The sequence below is a fragment of the Chaetodon trifascialis genome, chromosome 1 (genome assembly GCF_039877785.1).
Source record: "Chaetodon trifascialis isolate fChaTrf1 chromosome 1, fChaTrf1.hap1, whole genome shotgun sequence".
In the NCBI taxonomy this organism is placed as follows: Eukaryota; Metazoa; Chordata; class Actinopteri; order Chaetodontiformes; family Chaetodontidae; genus Chaetodon; species Chaetodon trifascialis.
The window spans coordinates 16,846,934-16,866,002 of NC_092056.1; the positions used below are offsets into that span (position 1 = coordinate 16,846,934).

The following is a 19,069-nucleotide window of genomic DNA, read 5'->3' on the forward strand; positions in this document are numbered from 1 at the left end:
TGCGTCCTCCATGCAAGACACTTAATGTGAAACGTTAACCACAACAGCGAAAGCAACAGTTCAGACATTGATCCTCCTCCCAAGCAAATGTGGGTTGCCAGATACTGTGAATTACCCCCCTCTGCGCCCCAACCAGCACCCACACCCTATCTTCAATGGTGCTCCATGCTCCCACAGTGGGTGATTGTAATTGTATTGAACTGGCCAGCAGCCAAGCGCACAAGACTGCCAAGTCTGCCAAGTCCAGCTGTGCAGCTGCAATCAAAACACACTCACAGCTTATCTCATGACAATCACATCATCAGAATGTGTAATTCCACAACACATATGTACACACAAACATAAACGTGCATATTTGTAAACACTTTTGCTCCGTATAACAATACTAAGGCGAGAAGATAGTGATGGAGCAGTCGAAGGGAACAGTACAAATGTTGAGTACAAAGGCTAGATTCACACATGTGTGACAGCTGTGATGCAGTGCAGACAACGAAGGACAAAGCATAACGGTACAAATTTCCTCACCATATATTCTGGCCTTTACATTAGTCCAGCGCATCCCTCCCTCTCTCAGATATCTGTGCCGACACAAGAACAGGGAGACTCGCCTTGTTCCTCCGATACTAATAGTGCTGTATTGACTGTGGGGTTGTTTGGAGGCTGAGTGACTGCTGATTTATGTGAAGCGTTCACTGAATGTGTTCACGGGTCCACGGGCCAGAAGCACATTGTGGTCAACCCAGACATCACATCGTCCCTGCTCCAAGCCTGTTTACTACCTTGACACTCGATGGGCCACAATATGTTGGGACATTTAAAATGAGAAAAAGGGATTTTTTTTGTCTCCACTTTTGATCAGAATATAGAATGATAGAATTTTACAATCGAACTCCTTAACTCTCTGTCACTCACATACTGACATTCACAAATACCACATCCAGTGTCTTTAGCACCACCATGCAGTATGAAAGCACTTTCTGTATACTTCTGGTCAGAGAAAACATTTAAATTACAGCTGTGAACATTAAACCATTAAATTTTCACATGTGCATGATTAAAACCCAGTAGAGAGGAGACTGCAGCAATGTGTAGCATTAACCGTCTCGCATCATCAGCCTCTCCCTTTCGCTTTCATCTAGCTGTTGCATAGGGGCCCGTGTAATGACTGAGACCCAGCAGTAGTTAAATGTTTAAGCCTTGATGCCACAAATTAGCAATTAGGGCTGCTAAGCCACTGCTGCACCCTTGGTTCTCTTGCAACAGAACAGACAAGACACGAAGAGACAGTGTCCCGGGACATAGCATAAGATCATGTCTGATTGTGCAGCACTCTACTCTGCTCTGTGTGAACACTGCAAGCATGTCTTGTGTCACGTTTCCAGCCCGAGCGAAGGAAATGGGCCGTGTCATATCAGTGTTCGCCACAGCATAACACGCATGATGGAGAGTACTTAAATAACTCATGAAAACCCTGTTCTCAACCCACACTAGACCACTGGGGGGAACGTTCACTCTTCGGCATGTACGTGCGTGTGTGAATGTGCGGTGCGCCCTTTGTCACGACTGTTTAACCAAGTGTCTTCAAGTGTGTTGTGGTTGAGCTGGTGTGCCTGTGTGTGTGTGTGTGTGTGTGTGTGTGTGTGTGTGTGTGTGTGTGTGTGTGTGTGTGTGTGTGTGTGTGTGTGTGTTTGTGGGTTCAGCTGGAAAGAAAGCTTGCGAGATGAGTTTCTGTAAACGACGTGGGGGCCCTCACGGCTAAACAGAAATAGCCTTAGAGAAAAGAGAGAGAAAGAGGCCTGAGCAGGAGGAACAGTGAGCAAGAGAGAAAGAGAGAGCAGGAGGAGAGACAGCGGGGAGAAAAGGAGGGTGGAGAGTTAAGAAAATTAGATTTTCAAAACTCCTGTGTTTATAAGCGTACATATTTGCATTAAAAAACAGGGGAAAACGGAATAGACACCCTGTGAAAAGGCAGTCCAGCCACACTGATTAGAGGAGACAGCAGCACTTTCCACATAAATGCACTGAGCTCCAAAACCCACTGTAGTGATGGCCTCCCTCAGGGCATGCTCACACACATACACACGCACATGTCACGTGTTTTTCATGTCCCTGCCTGCCTCATCATGACATATTCGACCTCATCTCTCAGTCTCACTTCATCACTACCATCCTCTCTTTCGCCAGAATCCCAACAACTCGCTTATTCATCTGTCTGACTGAACACTGTACTGTAGATGAAGAAGTGAAATGGCCACAAAAGCCATTGCTCAGATTAATAACAGATGTCTCTTGGCATGTAGACATGTGCATTTGTGTGTCAACACTGTCAAATGTCAGCGTAGGACTGTTTGAGAGTCCGTGTGCATACGTTCTGTGGGCAGGTTGGGTTTGCTGGTTTGCATTGTTCATGTTTAAAAGCCGTTGCTATTAAACAATGCATTCAAAGGAGGTGAAGAGACTAGGTCCCCTGCACATTTGCAAAACAAACTGCAGGGAAATCATGATTATTGCCACTGATCGCGCACAGCAGCATGTGTAGAACGGCTGCTGTAATGCCCGGAGATGGAAAACAAAAAGTTATTCTAGTTTGGGTGAGAGGGCGACAGCTATTGGAGGCATATATAGATAAAATACAATGGTAATGGAGGTGTGTAGTTGAAGAGTTACATCAGGATGAGCTACTAGAAGACATGACAGCACTTGCCAAAAAAAGAACTCAAAAGAATTTTTTTGTCATTCTTCGGTTTGAGTGTTAGAGCTGCCTCAGACCTCATCTGATTCACTGCAGGGGCCTCACTACTTCCTGTGTTGCCACACAGCAGGGTCAGGAGGACACCTGAAACAGGAAAAGGAGGCACAGATAATATGACTGCTGAGTGAACAGATACATATTCAGAGGGTTTGTCTTATTCCTAGTAGTTGAATGATGAGGGGTAAACCAAAGCATTTGCTACTGTATGTTCAGCTGTGGCCACACCGAGTGATGAGACCAAGAAACAGTGTGTGTGAAGTGACTGGATTCTCTAGTCACATCCTTCCTATGAACAGGACTTGTACGTGAACCACGCAGCATTATTTTAAGCCACGGCAGCTGCTTGAAACAGATGTAAAAAGGATGAAAAGAGAGCAGAGAATAAAAAAAATAAGATACAATATAATGCTTAAACACAGCAACAGCATAGACTGTGATCTAGCCTTTGAGAGGGCCATACTCACTGGAAAGTGGGCGTTCAGCTCGGTCAGCTTTCTCTGGCTCCAAGGTCACAGGGTGAGAAGGAGTGTGGTCACCTGAAGGCTGCGAAGGCCTCTCCTCCTCCTCCTTACTGGCTGCAGCTGCACTCTCAATCACAGTACACGCCTGAAAGATGCGAAGACATAATTAAGATACAAGAAAGAAAGGAGGAACTTTGCACTATGATGTCTTTTTTGTAAGATACAATTAAGACTGAATCAACGAGTGACTTCAACGTAAGTCCATCCATCCATCCATTTGCTATACTCCGTATCCCTTTCGGGGTTGTGGGGGATGCTGGAGCCTATCCCAGCCATCAGCGGGCGAGGGGCGGGGTACACCCTGAACCGGTCGCCAGTCGATCGCAGGGCACAAACACACAACCATTCACACTCACACCTAGGGGCAATTTTACAGTCACCAATTAACCTAATGAGCATGTTTTTGGTCTGTGGGAGGAAGCCGGAGTGCCCGGAGAAAAACCCACGCATGCACGGGAAGAACATGCAAACTTCACACAGAAAGGCCCGACCCGGGAATCAAACTGGCAACCTTGTTGCTGTGAGGCACGCGCACTACCTGCTGTGCCACCGTGCCGCCCCAATGTAAGTCCCATACATTAATTACAACAACTCAAGATTGTGCTAAACACATTTATAAAGAGGTGCCTGAAAATGTAAGAGGACACAAACATCTCACCATTATTGGGGCAACAACAACAATATTGATGTATTGATATGTACAATAAAAGGACACAAATGGTGCAAATATAGCTATTAACTGATGTAGCCCATCACAGGTGCAACCATTTTTAGCTGCTGTCACAACACTCACATTTCTGCTATAAAAAGACAACAACAACTAAAGGGGATGCTGTGCTGGGTGAAGAAGTGTCCCTTCCCAGAAGTGACAGAGCTGCAAAACAGACAGACAGACAGAATCAAAGATGGAGAGAGACAGAGCGAGAGAAAGAGTTTTCCTGACAGCCCAAGTCTGTTTGGATGTGCTCTACCCTGCTCCCCTCCACAGCTGAAAGAGGAAAGAGGGATGAGCCTTCAGGAGAGAGACGAGCTGACCATGAAAAGCAGAGGGAGAAGCAGAGGGTGGCTGTCAGCGAGGAGAGAGAGAAGTGGGGGAGAGTTTAAAAAGAGGCTGTGATGGCTCCCACCATTGATGAGTAGCAGAGAGACAGGCAGGGGAGGTGCAGCGCATCTTAAGACAAAAAGGCACCCTGAGCTTATGAAATATACATAGCTCTCAGCTGGAGACAGAGACACAGAACGACAGAGCAGAGGAGGGCCCTGAAGACTGACGAGACTTCACTACCCCTCCTAAACACACACTGCTAAAAATAAAACACACAGACACATTCCTAATGACTTCTCATGAGGAGCCAGTGGGGAAGTAGTTAGTGGATTTTTTTTTTGAGTCTATGCGTGTCGGTGTGTGCTTACATTCACACACACACACACACACACGCACACACACATACGCAGGTGTTTGTGAGTGTCAAGTTGCATGAATGCTTCCTCCTACAGTTACAGACTGAGTGGGCAAACCACAAAAGTAGCTATGACACAAAAACCGACAAGTGTTTTGGCTGTTGGCCCATATGTAAATCCACCTGCTGGTCAGGGGGATTTTTTTGTTGTTGTTGTTGGAAGTTTGGTTCAACTGCCTCTCTCAGACCTGCCCACCTGCCCTCTCTTCAAGCCCAGACAGCTGCCTCGGCCACGCCAGCAGTTAAAAACCATTTAAACAGACCTCACTTAACAATAAACTCACCCTTTGTTCAAGCTAACGATCCACCTCTCCCACGCACTCTCTGTAATGGCTATGCCACTGAAGTATTGGGATTCTCATGAAAGTGTGTTTGTGTGCGTTACCGCAGGCCGGGTGTGTTAACATATTTGCTTTGTCAAGTTTCCTTACTTATCTCATCCTCCTCATCAGACAGGTGAGGTGTGCCTCCCCAGTCTATATCCCTACACATCAGGAGTCAGCAAAAAAAAAAAGTGCAGGTAAATAGTCATGTCTGAGCCTGGGGATTACCTCAACACCAGGAAACATACACAACAAACATGCCTACAGGTTTCCTAATCTTTTCTGTCTCCTGTTCTCTACTTCAACCTCTTTTCTTTTTCTTCCTCTTTCTTTCGCTTGATTTTGTTTTTAGTAAAAATGCACATACAAGGGGCTTCTTTTATGAATTCCCCACACTTGATCTTAAACTGTGAAAGTATAAAGGAGGATATAGACAGGAAAGTAAGCACCTGAACTGCTCTGTCATGTCAGGGCCATGAGCCTTTATAATGTAATTACTGAGATACTGCTGTTTCTGTTGTCCACCAAAGCAGATGGTGCAGAGTAACACTCAACACACTAGCCTTAAAGAACAAGCTGGGCTGCCAAGATTTGATGGTACACATTTAGCTGTTGCCATCATTGCTCTCAAATGACTCATTTACGCCTTTACAATTTGGGAGGGGCGTGTTAACTCACAGTACATCGTGTTACATAACAGAATGTTATTATGGGCACAACCATTAGATAGTTCTGAGCTTAACCAGCAGCTCTGTCAGGCTGTACTGGAACACATCAGTGCTTTGAGCTAAATGCTAACATCAGCATGTGTGATGTTTCGGAAGTAATGTTTGCCACGTTCACTATCAGTTTAGTATGTTATCGTGCTGACATTTGCTAATTAGCATTAAACACAAAGTACAGCTGAAGCTGATGGTAATGGGATTAGTTTTGCAGGTATTTGGTCATAGTTAATGTATTGGACAGATTCAACTTTTGACCTGATGATGGTGCTAGATGTAAAATTGTGGAATCACCAAAGTTATTACAATTCCTCCCCTGGAGATCATGAATGTCTGCACCAAACATCTCAGCAATCCAACCAAGAGCTGTTGACGACTCAAAACAACTACTGTCAACCTCATGGTGGCACTAGAAGCAAAGTCCAAGAATCACCAAAGTCTGTGAGATTTATCATCTGGAAACCATGAATTCATGTGCAAACTTTCATGACAATCCATTTTTTTGTTAAAAAGATATTTGCCCAACCAGCCAACCAATGGTGATGATGATGTCAACCAATGCAGGTTAAACAAAACTACAATAAAGCTATATTACTGCTTTTAAATTAAAGAACTGTGTCTGAGTTAATATGCACATTCCTGTTGATATATGCCCTCTGAATAGAGCAAGAATAGACCAGGGACATGTAAGATACAGCGTAGGAGTCAGGAGGTGAAATGAGAAAGATCTAGAGAGGAAACACTAATTGAGGTTAATTCCACAGTTCAGCATTATCTCCTCTAATCGGTAAGGAGGAAGTTGGTAATGGATGATGTTGCAGGACATGGAGAGAGCCTGCCAGCAGAAATCACACAGCAGCGTTGAGTACTGTGTGCCCTCAAAGGATCACAAGACATTAGCAGCCGAGTGCAGATCTTGATATGAAGCTGCAGATAAACAGAGAGGGCCTTTAGGCGGGCATGGGAAAATGTGTGAGCACTTCTGTACTGTGTATGAGTGTCTCAGAGACAGAGACTTGTCAGTCAAGACAGTCACAACCTCTCTAGTCATTTGCTTGTCCCACATCTCACCTGTCAACCTCTTGAAGCAGTGCTGACACTGTCTTGCACACAAGCACCCTGCTCTGGACTCAAAATCACTTAGTAGTGACACACAGGGAGTGATGGGCTGTTACACATACACATCACCCAAAAACACACACACACACACACACACCCTCTAATAATAACTCTTCTCCTTGTCTGCCTCTTTCACACACACACACACACACACACACACACACACACACACACACACACACACACTCACTGCGACCTAACCCCTCTCCAGGGACAAACTCTTTCATCACGACTGTTTCTGTCGATACTTGAGCCCTGCACAACATCTGCAGTTCAACACCTACCAGATTCATTAAGGAGGAGGACGGAGTCAAAAGCGAAAGGATACATCAATAAGCAGAGGAGGTGGGCGTACATGTGTGTGTGTGTGTGTCACCAGGGGGCAAGCCCATCCATAAACACTGCTGGCAGTCTAGACAGGAAATACACTTGAGGATGTCGATAAGTTAGTCAGCGGGGGTGAGGATAGATCAATAAGAACACAGGATGATGTCAGTGGCTGCAGATGAGATCACCCGATGCGACCAAGGATTTATATAGAGAGGTTTTGATGTTAAATTCATTGTGTTATCACAAAGTGTTACATAATCTCTATAAACAGATATCTGAAAGCAGAAACTGGAGGCAAGGGACAAGATTCTGGTATTGGCCGTGTTCTGGTTTCCATTTGTAGTCCAAGCAGTATTGACAAATGATGTTTGAGTGGGCATTGGTTGCACACAAGTAAACAGTCTGTATGGAGAGCATTGGCCAAAATGCAATATCACTCCACTGGCTATTGTCTTACAACAATTTAGCTTTTTATTACCACTTTTTTTTAATGTATCTGCACTCATAAGTAGTTATACAGGTTTATAGAGATTGGTTATAATGTCGTCTGGATCTAAAACAAGCTGTTTAACTACACAGACTGTAAACAATGACCAGAACAAGGAAGAGGAAGTCTTATCCCGGATATCCATTGTCTGGATATCTGCTGACTACACCGGAAGCCCTGAAACATTAGCCGTTGCCCCCAGAGGCTAAACTGTCACCAGACGACAGTTCAGAGAGTGTTGCATGTAATCTATTTTACGGGAACAAGGGACGGAGTAAATCATGAAATGATCATTTCATTATCTATGATCATTCCATGAAACGATCATTTCATGATTTAGTCCTTGAAATAAACAGCAGGAGAGTCAACTAAGGCTGAGAACAGACGTTCCAAAGACCTCCAAGCAAGAAATCATGCAATGATCCCTCTGTGTCTTCTGGTGCCACTTCCAGTCGTTGTCCTGTGGTCACTACACCGGCATACTGGTCGAATCACTATTGTGTTACATGGTTTCATGTTAGAGAGTTCCAAAGCACAGGTTTATTCATGTGAAAATGCTACAGATTACAACTTCAACATTATTGGGAATAAAAAACCTCCAGAAGCATGCAGTGATTCTCCCTTGAGATTCAAGAAAATGAAGGAGATGAAGCCGATTTCACCCACAGGACGTGACTGCCCTATATCACGTTGCCTTTCTTGCCATGTCGTTGAGTGTGAGTGTCTGTGTGTATGTGTGTACACTCGAGCCGATGTGTGTTTGCGTGTGGTCTCAGCTCTACTGACATTTCCTCAAACGTGGCTGACATTTCCAGGGGATTTGAGGATTTGATCCCTTCTGTGTTTGAAGAGTTGTGTGCTGCCTTCCTCAAAACACTGAGGAAAGCGCGGCAGCAGAGCCGGCAGCATGCCCTGCCTTGAGGCCTCACTCTACACCATTTGGTGCCGCCCGTTCTCACTCACCCGAAGTGTGATCAGTAGAAGGCCTGCACTATACATTGCCTGCCTTTTAGAGATGACTGGTTCACTGCTTGGTCTTTTACTTAGTCTTGCTGTTTTCCCCTGAGCTGTGGAGTGTTTCTGCTTTTCTCAACTGAGGCAGAAAAGCTATCACCAAAAGATATGAGAGAAGAAAGTACAGTAGATGGAAATGGTGTGGGAGGGAGTGAGAGGGAGAGAAAGGAAGAAAGTGTGAGGGAGAGGGAGAGAGAGAGAGATCTGTTTCTCCTGCTACAGGCTGGTTAGTGGAGCGAACTGACACAGACTGACATCTCTCTTCCACGGAGACCGAGTTAAAAAGAGCCTTGCTACTCTTTGTCCATTACTCTCTATCTCTATCTCTCTCTCTCCAGCCATCTCTCTTTTTACTCTTTCAGCTCTCTCTCTCTCTCTCTCTCTCTCTCTCTCTCTCTCCACCCTGCAGCTCCCATGTCTTGCTTTTTCTGCCTGGATGGACTCTGCAGCAGTCCTGTCCTAGCCTTGGGCTCAAATTACACCCCATCACACACACACACACACACACACACACACACACACACACACACACACACACACACACACACACGCAACCCCATACAGTAGCCATGAGGAGGCCCAGGGCCCAAACACAGGTCAGGCTTGGGTCAGTCAAGGGCAGAAGGACAGGAAGCCTGACAGAAACAGGCGGATCTGAGGGAAGCTGGACATACACAATAAGACAAGAGGCACAAATGCATTCATATTAACAAACGGAGGGGCATATGCATGTACCATCTATCCTATCCCATCTGCCATCTTTCGCCAGTTCCCATTTGATTATGAACTGAGGCTAAAAATGTAATCTTTACTGAGAAACAGAATTTGGCTTGCTTGTTTGATCATCTGCATGACCAAATAGATAAAACATGCAAACACATGAACACAGCTGGAATACTAACCCCACAGCTACAAAATGTAAAATATTAACAAAATTCATCACATTTATCAAAATAAAACACTTCTGATTATGTCACAATTGACCTTATGTCATGCATAGCCAAATAAAATACATCTTTAACTGCAACACTGGAGCTGATGCTGGATATAACCTTAGAGGAAGCTGGAATTAGCCCCTCGTCCAAAGAAATACCTCAGCAAACATTAGAATTGCTAATAAGATTCAGACTGTATCAGCAGTACGTTTTCAGTCTGAGCACACCTGCAAACTCCCCCACAGTACAGGATACTGGAGATCAATGGATCAGCCAAAGCGATTTGACCTTAGCGCTCACTATCATCCTGTCCTTCAAATGCCAGTGATGTCATGGCTGTAAAACATGTGCATCCTGATGGAGAGCAGAGCTCACAGGAAGGGAAGTTTGATGTGTCACAGTAAACATATTGCCCCTTCCTGTGTTGGTTTGTCCCCAGGAGCAGGATGCATGGGCACATGTACCTCAGCAACCATGTGATACTTTGTTGATCTGTAGGGCACCTTTTCTCTCCCCCAATTCAAGGTAGGTCATAGTACACAGAGCAGGAGCAGGGAGGGATTTAGGACTTCAACAGAGCCACTGCATACATCTGCATCAATATATGCAGTGTCTTTTACTCTTGCCTGTTTTACCCTTTTCTAGCTTATCTCAAGAATACAAATTCAAGGATATATAACTACTATTTCACAGTTATTTGAATTGAGATTTAGATAGGGTAAACTTGCAGTTGGGTCTAAAACTACAGGGTGAGAAGAAGCTAGAAGGTGAATCAAGAGAAATGCTCCTTCATGGCACTAGAGCGTGTCCTTGGGCAAATCTTCTAAAAACACAAATGCACTCAATCTTACTCAGCCTGAGACACAATGCTTTGCACACAAAAAGTATGTGCAGACAGGTTGTCGCACGTGCATGCAAACACACACACAAACACAGCTGGTGACAGCGACTGCAGGGCTGCATCTCTCTCCCAAGTCTGTTGGAAACTCTAACAGGAAGAGGCTAAGTGCTATCGATTGGCTTCTTCCTGCTTGGCCCGGCTGTCAGAGTAAAAACAAGCTGACCATTTTACCGTCTGCAGCACTAACTATGTACACGTACACACACACACACACACACACACACACACACAGACACAACAACCCTTACCTTCCAGGTCTTCTAGGATTTGAAGATATGCATGAGACAGTCTAGTATCAAGTCCTTTCATATTAGTGACTGAAGACGATTAGAGGTGATAAAAAGTAGAAAATCCTAAAATCATTCAAACTAAATTTCAATGTAGTTAGCAGTAGTCGCGGTAGTAGAGCTAATCGTAGTAATTAGCCTTGTTGGTCAATCTAAAGGATTAAGCAGGGGGAGAAAATGAATGAGTGAATAAATCACTTAATTTTGCCTTTTGCTTAGTAAGTCACAGACATGAACTGACAGCATCTACGTCTCTTATGCATTTCATGATTCCACACTGTTGCTGAAAAATGATGTGTTGTGCGTACATAATGTACATGCGCATGTACCAAGAAAAGCTAGATTGGAGACAGACACTTGGGTCACTATAAAACACTCCTCTGGGCAGCACTGTGACATTATGAATAGAAATCTCTGCTGCACTCGGCTCTCTTCAACGGCATTTAGATAGGAGGCAGAGGAAAGATGGAGGGGTACAAATCAGGAGGAGGGAAGTGGATGGGCAGATAAGCAGACTGATGGAGACAGAGAGGCTGCTCATTGTGGTTTAGCAAATCAAAGGGAGGATGGAGAAAGAAAACAGTGGCGTGTGTGTTTGTGTAAAATGCCTTATTCAATAGACATGAATGCACGCCTTAATGTGACAGAGGCAAACACACTTCTCTGAGCCTCTAAAACAGACACGAAAAATATTTCACCACCTATTTTGACATCACTTGATGAGCTGTGGCACAGTATGAATAGTGCAGACCACTGTTCCTTTTATTATTGTTGCAGACAACTGGTTTTGGGAGCATGAGAGACTGGGGACAACTGCCACAGTCTTTACTTTTTAACCTGGAAAGGGCCTCGCAAAGATAAAACATTTTCTACCCAAGATGAAATATATAACAAAGGCTTATTAATTAGATAATATATGATGATAATAATCAAGGAACACAAAGTACATAAGATAAAAAAGATAACATAACAATGCTAACATAAGAATAATACATATATTATAATATGGAATACAAAAACGGATCCACTGCAGATTATTAAAATACATTAATGCATGCATCCTTGATGGCACACTGCAAAACATAAATAAACCAGCATGTGATCATTTGCTAATCCTGTTTGACATATACTCAATTGAAAACACTAAAAAGACAATATATTTAATGTCTAACCTCATCAACTTCATTGATTTCTGTAAATAAATGCTTATTCTGAATTTGACTCTTTGTGTGTTCCACATGTGTGCATGTACACACACACACACACACACACACACACACACACACACACACACACACACTGCATACTGTACACACATATTCTTTACTCAGTTCTCTGCCAAGCTGGAGTATATAGTACTTGTAAAACTCACTGTTACTCAGTTTTATTTACCATGAGTTAGCACATTATATCAAAAGTGCGGTGTAAATACGAACATCTCCAATAATAACCATGTTTGTATCAAAATGTCATTTTTTATGTACAGACTTTATTGCTCCATTTACTGGTAAATATGAAAGGCTAGTGTCAGCCAAAAACACTGCTGCACTCATGTATCTGTTGTCAGGCCCCAGGACAATATATACAGTAGGTAATATATACAGCAGAGCACAGCAAAACAACTCTATTCTCCTGGGGGGAGAAAGTGGGGAGACAGCGAGAACAAGATAGAGAGAGATACATAGATAGAAGGAAGGAAGGAGAGGGAGAGAGGAGAGAGAGAGAGAGAGAGAGAGAGAGAGAGAGAGAGAGAGAGAGAGAGAGAGAGAGAGAGACGCACAGAGGACTGTTTTTTGCTGGGTGGGTAAAGTGTGTCCAGGGGGCAGCTGAGTGAGCACACACACAACACAAAGCCTGTCATTAGTCCCAACTTTGTGCGGACACAACAAACTGCTTGTGTACGTGCATGTGTATGTGTGAGTGGTGTGTGTGTGTGTGTGTGTGTGTGTGTGTGTGTGTGTGTGTGTATGTGTGTGTGTGTGTGTGTGTGAGAGAGAGAGAGAGAGAGAGAGAGAGAGAGAGAGAGAGAGAGAGAGAGAGAGAGAGAGAATGAAGATGCGTGCATGTGTGCCTCTGGGTGTGCGTCGAGGTTTAGTGCGTATGTGTGGGGATTCAGACATTGACAAAAGCCTGTGTTGTTGTGCTTGTCTTCTCTGATGTACAGCTCCTTCAGGATCACAGCCTGGTCGGTGCAGTCAATACTCCCCCTGCCTGCTTGTGTGAATGTGTGTGTGAGATTAGTTGGAATGTATAGATCCCCCTATTCCCCTCCCCTTTTCTTCTCCTCCCCTCCCCTCCCTACTCTCCATCCTCTTCCTTGTATCTGCCCCGACACCGCCACACACACCGCCTCCTGCCTACCAGCTGCCACTTTGCCGCTATTCATTATTATGATTAGTGAGTGGAGGAATGTCATGTAGCTACAGCCAACTCCTCACCCACGCCCTGACCTTTCACCTCTGAACGACCCCAGATGACCCAGAGCTTCAGCAGCTGCTTTTACACTGTGCTGACAGACTCCATTAGGCCTGACACCTGCTTCTACACACACCACACTGCAGTGGCATACACACAGACACATACACGCACCAGCGAAGATGCAAAGGATGGCTGCAGGAGTAAGATTCAAAAAAGTTACTTATGCACAGGCGCACAGACACAAACACAACGGCCTTTACACATGCTGATGCAGTGAGGCGGCCCTTTTATGAGATTACACAGTCATTACAGTGAGAGGGGTCATGAGGGGCACCTGAAGCTGAGTAGCTCCACAGTCTATCAGGAGCAAGAGTGTGCGTTGGTGTGTGTGCGTGTGTGTATGTCTGTGTGCGTGCGTGTGTGTGTGTGTGTGTGTGTGTGTGTGTGTGTGTGTGTGTGTGTGTGTGTAAGAACAGCAAGAGAATAAAGGAGTGTGACAAGAAGTCAATGGATTGTATGAAGTGAAGTATAAGCAGACCTGGAGGAGTGCTATAGAGCCAATACTAGCACCAGTGGACACTGTGCATATGTTCTGTGCGCAATAAGACACTCTTTGTATGAGTGAGTGTTTTTGTGTGTGTGTGCGTGTGTGTGTGCGTGTGTGTGCCTGCGTGTGGGCCCCAGGCTGACTCTGACAGCTCAGTGCTAGCCATCTGCTGGCAGTCACACCAGGAGAAAGCAACCGCAGCCAAACAATGGAGAGCAATGACAGGCCAGGATTTGTGGGGAGTTTTGCATGTGTGTGTGTGTGTGTGTGTGTGTGTGTGTGTGTGTGTGTGTGTGTGTGTGTGTGTGTGTGTGTGTGTGTGTGTGTGCGCACACATGTATTTTGGTGTGTTGTGCGCGTTTTCCCTTCAAAGATCCAAATGAGTCCCTCTCTATGAGCATGTGCAGAGGGGCGTGCCTGTTGTTGATAGGCTGTCTCTGTTACCAGGCGATAGATTAACAAGCCCAAATGGCCATCTGAGGAGGATAGATAGCTTGGGCGAGTGTGGGCTCACTTTTCTCTTTCTGTTTGTCACATGCTGTGTGCCTACTGTACGTTTGTATGTCTGTCCACCTTTTAAATCTTTTATCTTCCCTCTGCGTCTCGCACTTCCTCTCTCTTTAAGGTGGAAATATATATGAATACACAGTCAAAGGCTAGATGGATGTGCACTAGCGGGCTTTGGATTTCTGCATGAAGGACACATACAGTATACTTGCCAGCCTTTCCCTGTGTGTATATGCAGGCATTTCTCTTTCCAACATACATTCTGTTTGTCCGTCTCTTCCTATTCTCTCTCTCTCTCTCTCTCTCTCTCTCTCTCTCTCTCTCTCTCTCTCTCTCTCTCTCTCTCTCTCTCTATCTGCAGGTAGAGTGCCATCGTGGATGCAGACAGATGGTCGGGTGTTGGGAGGAAGCTGGCTTGCCTGGATGTGACGCACCAGTCTGACAGCGAGCATTATCCAGCTGGGCAGAGGCCTACAGTGCTTCCTTGCAAGAGCATGCCAGGTGGCCAAGAAACAGGCTGCTGGTCTCCTGCAGACACTACACACATAACCCTCTAGTCACTATTCTGCTATTTTACCACCAAACACAACACAGGGCTGTTTCCAACTAAGAAATACAAACAAGTCAAGGCCTGCAAGTCAGAGGCAGAGGAAATGAAAAGGAAATGGCCAAGTAAGGACAGAAGGCAAATGGCTGATTATGAAAGAATCAATCTCAATGCTCTTCATTTGAAGAAGAGTGTTTGTGCCCATGTGCATGTGCCTGTTTTTTTGTGTGTTGCTTTGGCCATCCTTGCCTTTGTATGGCAGCACTTCAAAGGCAGCCTTCAGTAAGTTTCTGCTCTTCCACCTCCTGCTGCTGCTAGTTTGTGTGTATGTTTGCGGGTGTGTGCGTTGTGGAGCATTGCCTCCTGTAGCTGGGGGCTACGGCTGATCACTACCGCAGCGAGGCTGGCATGCCAGGCCCACTGGCACACTTACAGGGCACACCTATTTACACAGGCCCAGACTGAATGGCAGGCATTGTCTGGGTGAGAATGCAACACTTAAGCTCCTGATTAAGGCAGAACAAAGCCCTGAGGGGCAAGAGCGATGAATGCATGGAGAGGGAGAGGGAGGGAGCCAGAGAGGGCGGGAGGAAGAGATGAAGGGAGGCAGGGAAGGGAGGCTCTGTGAAGGGGAATCTCATCTGCTGTTGCTGCGGGTATGCGAGATAGGGGGGGAAATTGAGGGGACAGGAAGGGAAGGAGCTAAAAAGGCGAGAGGGCATGAATTGGCAGTGATGGGACTAGAAGAGAGGGCGGTAGAGAAGCGAGAAGAACATGAGGTAGGCAGTGGGGAGAGAGACAGGTAAGGATGAAAAGGAAAAGTGGGAAGGAAAACCAAAAGGGAGGCAGGGAGGAAAAGAGGAGGTGGGGGATGAGCAGAGAGGCAGGCTTCGGAGGAGATAAAAAGACAACAGAGAGGGAGCCAAGCAGAGAGGTAAAGAGAGAGAACAGAGGAGGGAGCTACTTTCGAGGCATCCTTGCTGATAAGGAGGAAGTGATGCTACACTATTACAACAAAGAGGTAAATAGACAGATAGCGCCCTCTAATGGTATTTGCACACCAGCAACATGGTCTCCATCCTGCCCCCCCTTGCCCAGGGAGTTAATAGCAGCCAAGAGGGACGAGCCAATCACTGCCAAACTGTCAATTCAATTAAAATGATAAACACATTGGGACACTGCAACGAAGCCGTGCCATTAAAAATTCAATTTGAGACTAACGTGAAGGATGCTGCCCAGGTGAACAAAAACAACTTTGCTACTGAGCAGTAGGTAACACAAGTGGACAATTTCTTACACTTCAGTGTACAGTATACAGGGCCACATGAAGTTAAGTGTGTGAGTGTGTGTGTGAGTGAGTGTACACTTAGAGGCACCTTGGCAACATATGGGCACAAACAGAATATGTATGACAGGGGGTGAGCTACTCCCCGAGTGTGTTTGTATCCTAGCAACAAGACAGGCGTAGTAGCAGCGCAGTGAGCAGCTGGCAGAACGGGGCACAGAGGCCATGATGGATTTATCACAGTGTGTGTGTGTGTGTGTGTGTGTGTGTGTGTGTGTGTGTGTGTGTGTGTGTGTTACATTTAACAGCTGGGACAGATTAAGGTGTGTCTGTGTGTTCGCACATGATGCATCCATGCATGTTTAATGCTTAAACACTCATTGCCGTGTCAAGGTGCCAATTGTGATGATAACCAACAGACGACCAGTTTCACAGTTCAGTTTCCATATATAATACATATATTGTCATTTGTCTGTCAATGATGAGATGAGATGAGATGAGATGAGATTTTGATTCTTCTTGAAGTGCAGTGTATCACCACATCTGCTGCTCTTGAGCATATTTTAAGAGAAGACACAAGGTTTGTGCATGAGTTAGTGTTAATGTAGACAGCAGGCGTGCATTTGTGCATCTGTGTTTGTGTGTATATGTATAGAGAACATTTACAGTCTAAGGCAAACTAAACTATAACTATAAATATAAAACTATATAAACTAAACTAAGACACTGCCCTCCCTGCTTGGGAGATGTGTGTCACCAAAAGGCACAACATTCTCAAGGCCAAAAAAGGCCAAAAGACCTGATGCTTTAGTCTTGAGTCCTTCATCAGAAGCTGCTGTATGAAGAAATGCTAAAGGGTAACTCCAGTGCTTTAACATATCAAAGTCTGTTTACAGTTCTTGGGGAGCAGTACTGCATATGTGAAATCATGCCTTTTGTGGGTCCAGAGGGAGCTGCGCAAAGTCTTATAAATTGCATCAAGTGATGTCACTTAGGGTTTCGGACTGAAGAGTGTAAGTCTGAAAAGAAAAAAATCTGGGGGTGTGGCGTGTGAGAAGTGAGTTTACCAGACCTCCACTCCTCATCTCTGCTTGAGGCTAGCAGCTTGAGGCCACATTAGAGGTTACCAGCATAACATAATGGATCCTCTGATCAGTGTTGGTGGTCAATTTACAGTGCAACCTGGTTTTGACAAGAAAGAAGAATACAAGGAATAAAACTATGGTTAAAAAAAAAAAATCACATGATCTCTGATTCCTCTTTTTTATGTCCATCTTGAATCAACAATGTTAAAGAAGTGCATTGCCAAAATAATAAGAGTACTCTTAAGGTACAGTACACAGCCATTTACACCTTTTCAGTTTAGCCAAATGCGATATTTGAGACAGCGTCTGATTGTGGCATGCTGTCTTATCAAAACATGCTAATGCTTTTATCATCAATCTTATCATGCTCAGGCTCCTCATCATGTAGAAGACCCAGTTCTGGGTCTTCACATCAGAAAAGTTTAAGGAATCACTGCTTTATATTCATTTCATCACCTCTTCCTCGCTCGAGGATTAGACTGGATATTTGATACATGCGGTGAATGTTGGCCTACAGAAATAAAGGCTTTATCTAATCTCACACTCCATCTTATCGACAGGGATATTTGTGAATCTTGTAGTGAGTATACAGATGATTATACACACACATCAGTTACACTGCCAGTGATCCTCAGGCCCAGCTGTGCACCAGTAAGTGTGGAAGTTCTCCATGGTGAGAAAGGGCAGGCTTCCAAACCCCAGGCCAGTCGGAGGTCCCTGGCCTGGGCAGAACTCTGTCTCCATGGGCCTCACCGCCTGCCAGCTTCTGCACCATGGAGGTGCATCATGCTACATCTAATCACCGACTCAAAACCACTTCTGGAGTGCAGCGCCAAGCCACAATAAGGAGATAACACATTTCACTAACAGTGCTGCAATCATCTGACCTCATACCATGCGTCCCCGTGTTATTTTCCATTTCTGTCTGTAGATACTTAGCTGTGAGGTGAAAGAGTCAGTGAAGATGACTCAGAGGAACTCTCCACATCAATACATCTCCACAGATTTGAGCATTAGCTGAGGAGAACTAACGTCATCTGCAGCTCTTTGTTACATAAACTGACAACAGTGATGCACATTGGGATGCACTATCAACTTGTGGCTCACACAGCACACGTTGTATCTGCGTGTCAGCAAATGTGTGTATAAACAAAATTTAAGTCATGACTGAGACTAACATTCAAGACATTCAGCAGATGCCTGTGTGCTTGTAGACACAGACAGGTAGAGGCACAAAGCAAAAAAGAAGAGAGACTAGAAAAGGTGAGCTGCTTTGTTTCTTTCTGACTCTCTGCGTGGTAGGCTGTTGCATTCTCAGCCACCCCCTGCCTCCACCTCCACCACCCCTAACCCTCCTTTCTTTCTATTTCTCTGCAGGCTGTCTTGGGAAGTTTGATGTCTTTTTAAACGGCGCCGGCTTCATGTGTTTTTATGTCTGCTCATAAAAAAGCGGCTTCCTTTAAAGGCTCCGCTCACCAATGACTCGCACTCTTGCTGTCACTGGATGACAGGCAGCGCTGGGAATGACAACAGAGAGCCCGAGAGAGAGAAAGAGAGAGAGAAAGAAAGAAAGAAAGAAAGAACAACTACTATTTTTACTTGACTCGGGGAAAGTTGTTTTGCTCTTTTCCAGTAACGTGCTGATTCATAGTCATACAGTGACATTCATAACTAGGAGCTGCCCGGTACAACCACAGTGAATGGTGATTCATTAGCTGTTTGCCTTGTGACCTCTTACAGAAGGGTAGAGTTGAGTTGGGGTCCCTTGAAATGTTTTGCGTGTCTACAAGCTTCTCAAAGATAAAAGTAAAGCTTATAGATAAGTTATC

The 19,069-nt window shown here is 45.0% G+C and overlaps 1 protein-coding gene across 2 annotated transcripts in view; it reads right to left on the reverse strand.

Moving 5' to 3' along the window:
- gse1b (Gse1 coiled-coil protein b) overlaps positions 1 to 19,069 on the reverse strand; it is a 168,269-nt gene that overhangs the window by 112,812 nt on the left and 36,388 nt on the right. For both annotated transcript variants that reach the window (XM_070960801.1, XM_070960795.1), the window contains exon 2: positions 3,217 to 3,358. In XM_070960801.1, the coding sequence (XP_070816902.1) occupies positions 3,217 to 3,358 (142 nt within the window). The remainder of the gene's footprint in view (positions 1 to 3,216; positions 3,359 to 19,069) is intronic.